The sequence below is a fragment of the Chiloscyllium plagiosum genome, unplaced genomic scaffold (genome assembly GCF_037043375.1).
Source record: "Chiloscyllium plagiosum isolate Xiang-an unplaced genomic scaffold, Cpla_swu_hap1 HiC_scaffold_13, whole genome shotgun sequence".
NCBI lineage: Eukaryota > Metazoa > Chordata > Chondrichthyes > Orectolobiformes > Hemiscylliidae > Chiloscyllium > Chiloscyllium plagiosum.
In genome coordinates this window covers 57384422-57400340 of record NW_028270151.1, presented here as the reverse complement: position 1 = coordinate 57400340, position 15919 = coordinate 57384422, and the positions used below count along the sequence as shown (strand labels likewise).

At 38.1% G+C, this 15919-nt stretch overlaps 1 protein-coding gene across 6 annotated transcripts in view; it reads right to left on the bottom strand.

Moving 5' to 3' along the window:
• The window catches only part of si (sucrase-isomaltase), a 236353-nt gene that overhangs the window by 101431 nt on the left and 119003 nt on the right, over window positions 1–15919 (bottom strand). For all 6 annotated transcript variants that reach the window (XM_087993626.1, XM_087993627.1, XM_087993628.1 and 3 more), the window contains exons 10-15: window positions 15747–15872; window positions 4826–4957; window positions 4253–4369; window positions 3830–3943; window positions 3619–3703; window positions 1004–1121 (exon numbers count right to left, since the gene is read on the bottom strand). In XM_087993626.1, the coding sequence (XP_087849752.1) occupies window positions 1004–1121; window positions 3619–3703; window positions 3830–3943; window positions 4253–4369; window positions 4826–4957; window positions 15747–15872 (692 nt within the window). The remainder of the gene's footprint in view (window positions 1–1003; window positions 1122–3618; window positions 3704–3829; window positions 3944–4252; window positions 4370–4825; window positions 4958–15746; window positions 15873–15919) is intronic.

Here is a 15919-nt window from a genome sequence, read left to right as displayed (position 1 = left end):
ATGTTCCAGTTGGTTTCATATTGTTTTGTTTTAAAATATCTTATTTGCCCTTAATTGCCGAAATGATTCTATGCTAAGCTTGGCTGTTGTAACCACAAGATATTATAGAAAGGTAAATACTTTTCAATCATTAAAGCAGCTTATCTAATATCAGATCTTCAGTATAATTAGTTATGAAATTAGCCATTATTGGCACATGCTTCTAGGAATTTAGATACACACAAAAGTAGATAAGTAACAGAATATAGTTGATATGTGAATGAAGTAGCACTGTAGGTGATTTTGTAATGAGGTGAATGTTTAACTGGTTGTTATAAAATTGGAACTTTGTGGATCAGCTCCCCATTTTATAAACTATCTGATTGTTCTGACATTTATTTAAGTAGGAACAACTATTTGGCTATTTCTATAATAAGCAATCTTTTCTTGATTCAGAAAAAATCAGTTTTACAGTAAGGCTGTAACAAGAAAATTCCTTCAAAGTTCTGAACTCAATCAGAATGTTTGGAGAGGATGTTTAACTCCAGCAGACATGTTGTGATAATTGGTTTAGTAAAACAATGAAATCTTACAAAATTATGAGGGGCATTGGTAGGGTAAATAGACAAAGTCTTTTCTCTAGGTTTGGGGAGTCCAGAACAGAAGGCATAGGTTTAGGTTGAGAGGGGAAAGATATAAAAGAAACCTACAGGGCAACGTTTTCAAGCAGAGGGTGGTACGTGTATGGAATGAGCTGCCAGAGGAAGTGGTGGAGGCTGGTACAATCGCAACATTTAAGAGACATTTGGATGAGTATATGAATAGGAAGGGTTTGGAGGGATATGGGCCGGGTGCTGGCAGGTGGAACTAGATTGGGTTGGGATATTTGGTCAGCGTGGATGGATTGGATCAAAGGGTCTGTTTCCATGCTGTACATCTCTATGACTCTATTAACAAACTCCTTCACATTATGACACTGATTCACCTCAACGTATTAGCATTTATTCCTATATTTAACACTTACTGTTCAGTTGCAAGTATCATAGAGTGTCCATAAAGACTGTGAACATCATAATGCATTCCTCCAGTTTGACTGGCATCCATGCAAAGGGTCTTAGAGTACATCAATCCATCAAGAATCTCTTCAAAAGAAAATATTTCATTACGTGGAAGTTGATATCCAAAAATTATAAAGAATATATGTGTAACTTTGGCATATGTTTTACAGTTACTGTGGCAAAGTTACAGATTTATCATGCATATTATACTGTGTATGGATTTTGTTTCATATGCTTATTTTGATTCTGGTATGTAACAAAGTTTTTGCCTGTAGATTAGGATCTCTCACTGTCAAGTCTCAATATCAAACCTCAGGTGACAGTGCAGGGACGTCATGAAATATTCCCCAGAAAATTTGCTTCATTGGCAGTAATCCAACTAGCAAGTAAAGCAGAGCAAGGTAGAGAAAAAAAAACAAAAAAATGTTTGAATTTTAAAGGAAAGTCTTTGACCTGATCAGGAAGCATCTTCTTTACACAAGTATGTTAACACAGCTATCAAGTATGCAGAAAAATCTGGAAGAAAAATTCTGGGCAAGCTCAAATGGTGTTGGTGCCCATATGAACAACAAACCAGCTGCCAATACCTGTAATTAGTCTTTCCCTCAAACATGTTCCCAGGAGGGAATTTACTCTTACCACTTTAAAGGACAATAGTTGATTCAGGAAACCAACATTTACTTTAGATGGGGATGAAATGTTGGGGTTAAGAGCTCCAATGTCATAATTTCAGCTATGGAGTGGACAGTCAGTTGGGAGAGTCCTGGGATGAGCTCCAAGATACAATGACACATGCTCTTTTTTTTTCCTCCCACCTTGCAGTTTGTGGGATGGGGAAGGAAAGTAACTGGCATTTCTCAGGGGCTGCCATGAGCGCATCAATTTTCCCTCTGGCTCAAAGTTCATTGTGAAGACAAGTGAACCAGTCTCAGGATCTAGCACAGGCACATGCGATTTTCCTCTGGCTCAATGTTAACTCGGAGAGGAGGGGTTATGCACACTGGTCCAAATGTCTACCTGGGCTCAGTGAACTAGATAAAATTTTCATAAAATAGTCTACATTGAAAAGCTCGTGATTTGTATATGTTTAAAATTACCATGCACGATAGGTAGGTAAATCATGAACATTACTCTTTTGGTTTCTTGTTTTGTTTAGTTTCGTTGATCCCATCCCTCACCCCAACTCAAAAATTGAAGCCACCCCCTCAGCCTAAATCCTTTCTCATACGCTCCACTCAACTCCTGCTGATCTAAATTTTCACTTTGAAAACATATCAAATCCGAGGTATATATACTTCGTTAGAACTTTTACCCAGCAGAAATAAAAATCACATTGATATGGTCTGTGCAAAAACCTGTTTACTCCCATGTATATCTGACCACTACCTTGTCCCAGGACTTTCCAAACAGAGTTTCCCCAACAGAAGCTCATCCCACCATCCAACTGTCGGTCCTGATACTTGGTTTGGGAACCCTTGTCCTTGGGGCAGTGAGGAGATAATGGCTAATGTCTTGATGCAGAGGATGGGGTTGGAAGCATTTACTAGGAATGGAGGGAATGGAAGAAGAGGTAGTGAGGCACCCAGGACACCTAATATGGAAAGGTGCCCTTGAAGGAGGTGAATCCCTCCCCCACCCGGCTCCATTACCCAAGGCCACAGCAGAATGACATGACATGTTGGGTGTCACTACCACACACACACACACACACACACACACGGAGTGATTCATTCCTCACACTAACCTCACAAGTACTTCTGTTCAGACAAACTTTCAGGGTCTCAATTGGCTTCAGCTATCCTCACCTGTCCCACATAAAAGTGAAGGCAGTGGCTGGTAGCATGGAATCTTGGCTGCAAACCCACCAGTGGGCAATCAAAAACTTCTGTCCATTATTACAGAATGACAGAGATATACACATTCTGAAGCAAAATATACAACATGTGAAACTAGACCACCATACCACTGGCTAGATTAAAGTGGTGCTGGAAAAGCACAGCAGGTCAGGCAGCATCTGAGGAGCAGGAAAATCAATATTTCAGGCAAAAGCCCTTCATCAGGAATAGAGGCACAGGCATGAAATGACAGCAGCCCTGACATCAGAAAATGGTGCATTGCATTTCTAGGAATGTCCAGTACCTTCCAAATAGTACTCCATACTGGGAAAGGTGTTAGTGTGAATGTGTTTTGTGTGCTTTAAAATATCAGGAATGGCATGATCATGGCTTCAAATAGTTGTTCAAATGGACTTGATGCATCTTTTTGAAACATGGATTGTACAGGTCCTGGGAACATATGCACCAACACATGCAGCTGAACAACAATTACTGTGATTCAAGGAAGCGCTCACTCCATTTTAAAAGTAAACTTAAAATAAAAGTGGAAATCAAAAACAAAAACAGAAATTGCTGGAGAACCTCAGCAGTTCTGGCAGCATCTGTGGAGAGCAAACAGTTAACATCTCTGGTCCAGTGACCCTTCAGTGGACTCAACATGTTAACTCTGTTTTCTCTCTGCAGATACTGCCAGATCTGTTGAATTTCTTCAGTAATTTCAGATTTTGGGGTAGAATAAAACTCACTTGGAACAAAAGGAGGATAATTCCATTGATTCTTAACACATCCTTTTATTGAACCCTGCTTAAAACTTGACACTTCATTCATATCCTGCAAATGAAAGATATAACAAGGTATAGAAACAATGTGTACCGACAGGTATTACAATTAGACTTCATAACACAGAGAAAACACAAACAAATAAATGAAAAGGTGAGATAAAAAAAAGGAACATACTATCCAAAGTCCATCATAATTTATCTTTTGGTGGAAGTTCGAACATTCCTCTACCCACCATTTAATACACTGGGGATTTGTGTAATCGGGGAAGACAGTTTCACCTGGCCAGACCTAAATGAAAGGAGATAAAGAAACAGCGGCATATTGATGTATTGTGAATTTTATCCTGATAGCATTATAAACAATAATGGAAAATCAATGTCATGAATCAGAACATGATTAATTTTTTATCATAAACAACTTCAAATTTAGAATTTGATTCTAATCGATATGTGTTGAAATTATTTGGTAATATGTAATCAATCAAAACAATAAAATATATTATTATAGTCAACAACTACATAGCTCCTTTTACAGATTAGTATTTCCAGATTTTATCTTTCCAGAATTCCATACTGTACATACAAAAAAAACAGTTACCTCTCCAAAAAGGGGTGTCTTTCCATCAGATTCATTGACCCATACTCCCATTCTTGTGCCCTTATCATAAGATTCATAGGGACCATTTATTAGTGCCTGAGTGCTTATGGCTGGATCCTGAGTTTTGATGAAAGAACAGAGTTTCAAGCAGTCAAGTTACAAAAACCGTCAATCACAATGTGTTTCCAAAACGTTGATATATTATTTTAATTTGTTTTGAAGAAGCAATATACAATGGTAAAGTAACACTTATCATCCAACCATAGTTGCTTTAAGAATCCTTTCCCTGAAGACATTAGTGAAGCAGTTGCATTTTTTATGATGACCTGGCAGCTTTCGTAATGTTTGTTCACAAATTTATTAAATGTAGTTCATTACATAATTGGGATTTGAATGCAGCATTATTTTGTTGATGCTTATTCTTTGTGTTTTATATTCTTGTAACAGCATGACATGCAATCATAATGTATTAGTAAAACATATCTTTGCATTTTTGAAACTGTTTGTTCTAATTTGTCAGAAAATTTTCAAATTATCACAGTGAAACAGAGAGCGAAAAACTATGCAACTTACCAGAATGATAATGTACCTCTGGCCATGTGCATGTAAATCATGAGCAAATTCAGGTAGATTGTGGAATTTTTCCATATCATAAGTAAAATCCTTTTTATTTTCCATGTAGTCAATATCAGTGATCTGGATATCCTAAGCAATATTATTTAATACACCATTAGTCCATAACCAATAAAGGAATGCAAAGCAGAGATGGAATTTTTTCCAAGAATTCAGAATGTTGCCCTAACTTGTATTGACTCAGATTGAAAATATTCTGTTTTTAATATTTATCCTTATTTTCAATATTGGTTTAGACTTGCCCCGGTCTTGCCAAAAATGTTATCATGGTGTAATTTTGTTGATGGAATTTGAAACATTTTATTTATTTTGCAAGCATTTCCATTGCCTCAATGAGTGGGACTGCCAGTTTAGGGATCTTTAGAATTTAGGGCCTGAATTTTCACAACCATGGAAAGCTCCTCTATAATTGTGGAAATAATTGGAATTCTGAAACTACCAAGTCTCAATCCAAGCATTATTGCACACCAATGGTTTAAAATGACAGCTGCCCATATAATACATTGCATCCTACCATGTCTGTTTTCATCAGCGAGATGAGTGGGAAACTCTTATGTGCAGACTAGATCTGGTTGGAGAACATCTAAAAGTTTCAGAGTTTAGTGAATGGATGTGGTGCTCTTTTGAAGAGGAAAGATAATCCTTTTAATTTGTTCACAGGCCACTTGTGGGGAAGTCACATCCTCTTTAGGAGAGAAAAGTCACTCTTTTATTGAGGTAAGCCACTCTTTGGGAGGTTAAAAATAATTGTAAATATGCATAAAAGATGCACAAACTAATTGAAACTGTAAACAGAACTGTGAAAAGGCCTTTCAACCTGTTAAGGCATTTAAACTCCCTTCCTTTATTGGAGAAAAATGCATGTTGTGGTTAAAATAACCTGTGCTTGATATTTCACTCTGACACACACCAAGATTTATCATTGCTGGATTAGTGATGCATGGCTGATTGCATGCATGTGTTTATGTATTATTTGAAGTTAGGGCCATGCTGCAATGCTTATTTTTATAAAAGTGTAACAGGAAGCTAAAAGTAGTGAATTTACTTTCATCAGTTGGGGTGTTTGCTTTTTGAAATAGTGAATTATTTCTTAGCAATTTATGAACTTGATTTAAGCTCAATGTGAGTCCTGAGTTCTGCCCAGGTTGGATACTGGGTAAGTTGGCATAACACTATAAATGCAAAATTTAATGGATGGGGGGGGCATGAGTTGGCACTGAGTTGGCAATAGAGTCTACAAAAGGAAATGTGGAATGTGAAGGGGAGTATTGGTTAATACAGAGCATATGAAGAGTCTTGGGGGTGGATAGAAGGCATTAGGTCAAATGTATTGTTAAGAAATGGAAATGGGGAGTGAGTGGTTTGAGGCAATGTGGGGGGTTATATCTGAGTAATGGTTCATGTTTAATTATTTTTAATTTTCTCCCACAATATACAGGTGCACTGAGGCAGCTCTTCCACTTAGACCTTCTCCACATCTGATGACCTCAGTCTCTACACTCTTCTTGAGATCACTCACTACAAACTGAAAGAACACAGCCACCCCAGAATGAAAATTTGACATGTTGGGGCACTTTGTCCTCAGTCAGGTTTCCAAAACTAGGAAATACCCTAACTTTGCTCTCTTGACCTGAGAGTGAAAATTTAGTTTAGATTATGGTAACACTAATACAACTTCCACGATCAATAGGCAATGGAGACTTTCATCTTATATAAACCCAGTTAACATGATAAATAACAATGTCACCACAAAAAGAAATCTTTCTTTTAAGACTCAATTCATGCAAATATCAAAACTTCTGCATACACATTCTAAAATTATCATTAGAGTTGAATAAAGTTTTATGAATGAAAAGTCAATCATAATCTGTGAATTCTGCTCTCTGTCTTTCATTATCTAAAAGTATAATTATTGTTCAACTCTAAATAATCAGGTAATGGAGTAGAGAACATGAATCTAATGTTAAGACAATTTGTTTACAGAATCACACATTATAAATATTTACTTTCAAAAGAAATATCCTTTTTAACATATAGAGGTACAAGTGAATCACCAGTTAATGACCACTATTGAATACAATTAAATAGTCAATTGATATACAGCTAACATGACTGGATTTTTTTTAAAAAAACGACCACTGTTTCAGTATCAGTATTTCAAATCTACAGGTAGACGTTTTTATATTAAACAATTAACCAACAATTTGTGCAATGTTTATATATTTACTTCATTCCCAGAACAGAAAAAAGTGATTTTTTTATCATAAATCAAATCATAACAATGATGAAGAAGTACAACATATATTGTTATAATTTGTGAATTTGAATATTTAAAGTAGATGTGGATGGGTTTTTCCTAATCATGCTAAGATCTTTTAAAAATGCCTAAATATTTTTAGTATTTTGTTTTCCTTTGTGTAATAAACTGTTGTCCTTGTGTTAAAGGAACATTGACAGGTTTGTGTGGGTTCTATGACAAACCCCACAGCATTGAGTGAAAAATTTTACCAAGTCATATTTCATTCTGGAATCTGAAGTACCCAGCCTTACAATTAACTAGTAAAAGAGCAAAAGGTAGACCTTCAAAACTTCCTGGATAAAATCTACAGATTCTTTTTCTTTTTGATCTAGTTGGGAAGGAGGCAATTATAGTTCCTGATGTGAGGACAAGAAAGAACAATTGAAATGGATCAGTTTGGTGGTGACAGAGCAAAGGAAAGAGACCAGATCAATTTTGTAATAAGATATTCATAAGAATTTGAGGCAGTCATCACAATAATTAACCTTTGGCTCAAGTTAAATTAGAGTATTTGTCAGAGTGTAATTGCTGTATTTTATTCCTATAAGTCAGAAAGAAATGATTGCAATTGTTCCCATTGCATCCCTTACCTCCAAGCTCTCACAGCATATGAAGGTTCTGGATAATGCAGAATATTTTTTGTATTATGGAGTATTTTCTGTATCCTTTCAGCTAAGACTGACAAACGTGAAAATATCATTTTCACCTCCAATATGCTCATCTGAGCAAAAGAGTATTTGAGGACCAAGATTTCAAACTCAAGACTAATGTTGTGTAAGTTTATGGTTTCCTATGTTTTAGTCCACATAACATATGCCACAAAGACTCAAGCTCTTGTCAATCACATATCTTAAGTTTACTAACAACACTAATAATTTAAATGGCTGCAATAATATTGGCTTACATCCATTGTCTGGGTTGTGTGCTTAGTGACGTTATTGCATGTTACAAACACAAAATTAACCAACTGTGTTGGCTCTGTGACATAGACATAGTGGTTGAAGGTGAATTGGATTCCTTAATAGCACAATATCAACATGTTATCAAACTTTGTTATAATTCAACATGTCTGCTTTACCCTTTAAAGATTAGGATTCCTTTTCCTAATAAATATGTACAAATATGAAAATTGATATATTGACCAAGAATTTTGAAGGTGTGTCAATCATACTCAGATCATTACTCGGCTCCTATGTTTTGTACGGGAAGAAAGAGTTCCACACTTCTGACAAGAGTTTCTGATCACAGCTCCTTGTGAAATCTTATGTGCACTTTAAATCTAACTAGTCTGTTGTAGTGCAAATCAAACCACACTTTCCTTTTAACTGTAACAGTTGCCATATTCTGCAGTTTTAAACGTCCAGCATCACAGACAGCTACATTGAAAACTTCTCTGAAAGTGTAAATACATAAGGTAATTGCAAGGTTAGATGCCAAGAGAGCAGTGTGCCTGGTATTTAAGATGCCTGGTGCAAGGTAGGAAGGGGGTTTGGTAGGGACTGGAGTACTTAGGGGAGGTCAGTGTAGGCAGGAGATATTAAGTTTTTTATTGACACATGGGATGTAGGCATCACTGGCTGTACCAGAATTTATTACCTCTCTCTAGTTACACTTATGAAGGTGGTGATGATCTGCCTTCTTGAACTACCACAGTCCGTGTGCTGTAGGTGGACTCATTATGCTGTTAGGGAGGGAATTTTGCGACTTTCACCCAGTGACAATAAAGGGATGGTGACCTATTTCTGAGTCAGGATGGTGAGTGGCTTGGAAGGGAACTTGCAGGTGGTGGTATTCCCATGTGTCTACTGCCCTTGCTCTAGGTGGAAGTCGTCTTGGGTTTGGAAGGAGCTATCTAAGGATCTTTGGTGAATTTCTGTAATGCATCTTGTAGATAGTACACACTGCTGCTGCTGAGCGTCAGTGATGGAGGGAATGGCTTGCAAATGTGGTGCCAATGAATAGGTTGCTTTGTCCTGGGTTTTGTCAAATGTTGTTGGAGCTGCACTCATCCAGACAAGTGGCGAGGTGTTCCATCTTGCACCTGACTCATGCCTTTTTAAATGATGGACAGGCTTTGATGAGTCAGAAGGTGAGTTACTCTCATCAGTTTTCCTAGACTCTGATCTGCTCTTGTGACTACTGTTTATATGGTGAGTCCAGTTCAGTTTCTGGCTAAAGGTAATCCCCAGGATGGTGATAGTGGGGAATTCAGTGATGGTAACACTATTGAATGTCAAGGGACAGTGGTTAGATCATCCCTTTATTGGAGATGGTCATTGCCTGGCAATTGTGTGGCACAAATGTTACATTGAGGTTATCAGCCCAAGTCTGAATATTGTCCAGATCTTGTTGCATTTGGACATTGATGGCTTCAGTATTTGAGAAGTCACAAATGGTGCTGAACATTCCGCAGTCATCAGTGAACATCCCCACTTATGATGGAGGGAAGGTCATTAATGAAGCAGCTGAAGATGTTTGGGCCTCGGACATTACCCTGAGGAACTCTTGCAGTTCAAAGATGTGTTCAGGTAGCACACTGATAACGACCTTCTTGGCCTTTGGAGCTGATCATCATCTGACATGGATCTGCTAGATCAGCTTTGCTCAGTTATTACCAAAATGCAGAAGATCAATTCTGTAGTTTAGAATTTTTGGTGTTGGAACTGGTGGATTTGTTACCTCATGGATCTATGCATGCCAGTGATTCATCCATTTCAATAATGCAAACATTGTTGGGTGTCTACCCAAGAAGCTGTTAAATCCATTGTAAACAATTAGCTAATCTTGTGTGGACAGCACCATGTTGTGCCAGTTTCTGCCCTCAGATGCACAAAGGAATGATATTGTCAATGATATGGTGTTAACATTGGCGTATATTGCATATTGTCTGTTTCTTTTGGCATTGTGGAGAAAGAAACATTTTGGAAAAATAAGCAGGCAGAGAGTGGTGTGGAGTTTACTGGGAGCAGAGCAGAAGGGGAGTGGAGCAGAGGAACACTGAAACTTGGATAAATGGTACTAATCATACAGGGGCTCAATATTCCGGTTTGTCTTTGCCAGGGGAGTCGGACCAGTTTGCATCATTTCCGAGTGGGGATTGGAGAAACAAACAAGCCAGCAAGTGGAGTGGGATTTGAGCTGTGAGTCTGAACTGAAAAAGGGTGAGAAGAAAATAATTCTTAAAATTACGTGATAGCACATGGGGTGAATTTTCGGGTTATTTTTAAAATTAATTTGTTCAATCAGTTAATCGGTTAATTAGAATAAAAGCTAAAAACTAAGCCAAATTGATAATTTGTCAAGTGGTTAAAGTCAATGTTCAATTAATTCATCAGATCTAGGGATATGTAGCTAGAATTTTTAAAAAGTAGCATTAAAGCAGTCTGATTTCATTATTAGTTTAAAATCAAAGATTATTATTAAAATAGCTGAGTAATATTATTTCTGTTAACCAAAGTTTAAAAAAAAAGTGATGTCAGCACAAGATAAACAGCTAATTTTTAAGGAACTGTTGAGAGTTAACTTAAGTACTAACTTTAATAATCAAATAAACAGACACAGTGGGAAGGCTTGATCCTGTGGAGTGTGCATTCTGTTCCTTGTGGGAAATGAAGGCTCCTTCTCATGTAGTGTGGAAGATTTCCACATAATGCCAGAGGTTTTGTCAGCAGCAGCAGCAGCTTGAACTGTGGGTTTCACAGCTTGAGCAATCCTGGCATGACTGATGTATAAATCGAGGCTAGAGTTTTGTGGATAGATGTGTTCAGCCCACAGCTTGAGGCTATGCAAGAAGAGAGGGAAGTAGTGACCGTTGGATAATCAAGGAAGCAGTGCAGCAATTGCTTGCATCTCTTTTCTCCGATGTGTGTAGTGCTCTGAAGTGCATGAGTGTGGTCAATTCCATGGCATCATGTAAGTTCAGCAATGCAAAGGACCAGGAGGAAGGTGAAGAGATCAATAAAGACGGCTAAATAGTTTTATAAGTAGGTGCTTCTTTGGTTGCTGACATAAATCCAGGATGGTTTGATGTCTGCCATGGTCAAGGATGTCACTGCGAGCACATGGAGCACTCAGAATGTAGAAGGTGAACAGCCAGTGGCCATAGTCCACTAAAGTACAAATGACATAGATGGTTGGAAGGATAAGCTCCCTGAGTCTGAGATTATGGAGCTTGGAAAAACATGAACAGACTTCAAAGATTGCTTCAGGAAGAACAGCGCTAATGTGACCAGACCTGTAAAATAAAGGCTTAGGCTAACAGTTTAATAATGCTGCAATTGTAGAGTCTTTGTAGACAATAGACAATAGGTGCAGGAGTAGGCCATTCTGCCCTTCGAGCTTGCACCACCATTCAATATGATCATGGCTGATCACCCTTAATCAGTATCCTGTTCCTGCCTTATCTCCATAACCCTTGATTCCACTATCCTTGAGAGCTCTATCCAACTCTTTCTTAAATGAATCCAGATACTGGACCTCCATTGCCCTCTGGGGCAGAGCATTCCACACAACCACCACTCTCTGGGTGAAGAAGTTTCTCCTCATCTCTGTTCTAAATGGTCTACCACATATTTTTAAGCTGTGTCCTCTGGTTCAGCACTCACCCATCAGTGGAAACATGTTTCCTGCCTCCAGAGTGTCCAATCCTTTAATAATCTTATATGTCTCAATCAGATCCCCTCTCAGTCTTCTAAACTCAAGGTATACAAGCCCAGTCGCTCCAGTCTTTCAGTGTAAGATAATCCCGCCATTCCAGGAATTGACCTCGTGAACCTACGCTGCACTCCCTCAATAGCCAGAATGTCTTTCCTCAAATTTGGAGACCAGATCTGCACACAGTACTCCAGGTGTGGTCTCACCAGGGCCTTGTACAGCTGCAGAAGAACCTCTTTGCTTCTATACTCAATCCCTCTTGTTATGAAGGCCAGCATGCTATTTGCCTTCTTCCCTTCCTGCTGTACCTGCATGCTTACCTTCATTGACTGGTGTACAAGAACACACAGATCTCTCTGTACTGCCCCTTTACCTAAATTGATTCCATTTAGTAGTAATCTGCCTTCCTGTTCTTGCCACCAAAGTGGATAACCATACATTTATCCACATTAAACTGCATCTGCCATGCATCTGACCACTCACCTAACTTGTCCAAGTCACCCTGTAATCTCCTAACATCTTCATCACATTTCACCCTACCACCCAGCTTAGTATCATCAGCAAATTTGCTAATATTATTACTAATACTATCTTCTATATCATTAACATATATTGTAAAAACCTGCGGTCCCAGTACTGATCCCTGCGGTACCCCACTGGTCACTGCCTGCCATTCCGAAATGGAGCCATTTATCACTACTCTTTGTTTCCTATCAGCCAACCAATTTTCAATCCAAGTTAGTACTTTGCCCCCAATACCATGCGCCCTAATTTTGCTCACTAACCTCCTATGTGGGACTTTATCAAAAGCTTTCTGAAAGTCCAGGTACACTTCATCTACTGGATCTCCCTCATCCATCTTCAGAGTTACATCCTCAAAAAATTCCAGAAGATTAGTCAAGCATGATTTCCCCTTCATAAATCCATGCTGACTCTGACCTATCCTGTTACTACTATCCAGATGTGTCGTAATTTCATCCTTTACAATAGACTCCAGCATCTTTCCCACCACTGAGGTCAGACTAACTGGTCTATAGTTTCCTGTTTTCTCTCTCCCACCTTTCTTAAAAAGTGGTACAACATTAGCCAGCCTCCAATCTGCAGGAACTGATCCCAAATCTATCGAACTCTGGAAAATAATCACCAACGCATCCACGATTTCTCAAGCCACCTCCTTCAGTACCCTGGGATGTAGACCATCGGTCCTGAGGACTTATCAACCTTCAGACCTAACAGTCTCTCCAACACCAATTCCTGGCAAATATAAATTCCCTTAAGCTCAGGTCCTTCAGCCACTGTTACCTCAGGGAGATTGCTTGTGTCTTCCCCAGTGAACACAGATCTGAAGTACCAATTCAATTCTTCTGCCATTTCTTTGTTCCCTGTAATATATTCCCCTGTTTCTGTCTTCAAGGGCCCAATTTTAGTCTTAACCATTTTTTTTGCCTTTTGCATACCTAAAAACTTTTACTATCCTCCTTTATATTAGTGGCCAGTTTACCTTCATACCTCATTTTTTCTCTGCATATTTCCTTCTTAGTAATCCTCTGTTGTTCTTTAAAAGCTTCCCAGTCCTCCGTTTTCCCACTTAGCTTTGCTGTGTTATACTTTTTCTCTTTTAACTTTATATGTTTCTTAACTTCCCTCGTCAGCCACGGCCACCCTTGCCTCCTCCTAGGATCTTTCTTCCTTTTAGGAATGAAAGACCACACCAGGAGTATTATGTACAGTTTTGGTGTTCTTAACTGAGGAAGAATGTTCTGGCTGTGGAGGCAGTTGCCAAAGATTTACCAGACTGATTCCTGAGATGATAAGACTGACACATGAGGAAACATTGGATTGGTTAGTGCTATATTCACTAGAATTTTGGAGAATGAAGAAAGAGCTCATAGAAGCTATAAAATTCTGACAGGTGTAGACCACGCAATGGAGAAAGGACATGGCTGACGCCTGGGAAGCCCAGAACTAGGGGTCACAGTCTCAGGATGTATAGCAGGTCATTTAGGATTGAGATCAGGAGAAATTTCTTTACCCAGAAAGTGATGAGCCTCTGCCACAGAAAGCAACTGAGGCCAAAAGTTTGAATATTTTCAAGAGGAGTTATATATAGTTCTTACAACTAAAGGGTCAAAAGATTTGGGGTGAAATTGGAAAGAGGTATTTAGTTAGATGATCAGCCATAATCATATTAAATGCCTGAGCAGGCTCGATTGACCTACATCTGCTCTTGATCTTCAAATTTCTATGAATTCATTGTTGGGTCAGATTTTAGGGCACGAGGCGACTCAAATGGATCAAGTGATATTAGGGGAACATGTAGGAGACAATTATCATAACATCATAAGCTATAGATTGGTTCAGGAAAAGGACAAGGATTAATTAAAATTTTAAAATAATTGTAGATGGACCAAATTTTAATGGGGTGTGAAAAATCTGGTTCAGGTAAATTGGAAACAAAGCTTGATTGGCAAAAATGTAATGGAACACTGAGCTAAATTTAATGTTGAGGTAATTTGGGAACTGTTCAAGTACCTTCTATACAGAGAGAAAATAGGACAAATGAGTCCAAACCTATATGACTGAAAGAGAAGTGAGGAAGATAAATCAGAAAAATAGGACAAATAACAGATATTAGAATGATAACACAAATGCGAACAAGTTGATGACTATGACAATTAGAATATAACAATTAGAGGAGAAGCAGAAAAAAATAAGAAAGCCAAAAAAAGAGTATGACAAGAACATGGAAAATGGAACATAACTTATTATATAGGGATGATAATAGTCAAAGGAAAATGAGACAAGGGGGCAAATGGAGGATGAAATGGGAATATATATGTGGAGAGAAAGGTCATGGTGAGGTAGTGAATGAATACTTTGCATCTGTCTTTACCAAGAAATATGATAGTGCCCACATCATGGTGAAAAGAGACGTATTTGAGATACTGGATGAGCTAAACTCTGGTAAGTGGGACTTATCAGAGTTATTGGACAGACTGGCTATACTTAAATTCAACAAGTCATCCAATCCAGATCATCTGAATCCAAAAATCTTGATAGAAGAGTGGAAATTGCAGACACATTGGAAACAATCTTTCTTAGACGCAGGGGTGGTACCAAAATACTGGAGAATGGCACATATTACAGTCTTTTCAATGAACCATTTAGTTTAACCTTGGCAGCTGCAGGAAGGTCTAAGAAATTCAATGGTGGTGCAACCATTATGAACAGTAATGTGGGACAAAATTAACTGTCATTTGAACAAATGTTGATTGATTTAAGAAATGGATTTGTTAAAGAACAAATCATGTTGAAAATATTTTTCTCTTTTAGTTACGAATAATTAAATAATTTAATAACAAATGATTCGTAATGGCAATCTGCCACCCCACCAACTTGACACGTTCCTCCCACCCGACCAATCCAGACTATAGTCCTGACAAAGAGAAGTTTAAGAGATTTGGTAGAGGTTTTCAGAATCATGAGGGGTCCGGACAAAATAGAGAGTAACTGCTGTTGTTGGTGGAAGGGCCTAAACAAGGGGACGCTGATTTAACCTGGCTGGAAAAAGAAGCAACTGTGACAGGAGAAAAGACTCTATTATGCAGTGAGTCACGAGTAGCTGAAATCTGAAATCCATGCTTTAGTACCCGGTGGAAGCAGATTAGATTGAGCTTTTCGAAAGATGAGGATAATTATTTGAGGAGTAAAATGCCAGGGAATGGGATTAGCTGATATATAATTGCACAAAGGTGGCAAGGACATAACTGGCTAAATATTCTTCGTTTGTGATATTACCTTCTGCAGTTTTAGCTTTCTCTGTCATAACATTTTAGAAAACAAAAGATATCAAACTATTTTCTTTATGTTTCTGATGTGATTTTTTTTGTAACAATGCACAGTACTCACATATGGCAAATTAATTTTTCTGTTCCTCGCCACTGTAGCTTCAACATCGCTGAGGTTTTTATAACCCCAGCGACTAAGTTGGAATCCCAGAGACCAATATGGAGGCATTAATGGTTTGCCAACCAGCTACATTATTTCAAAGAAAAACAAAAAATAAATATAACGTTCATTAC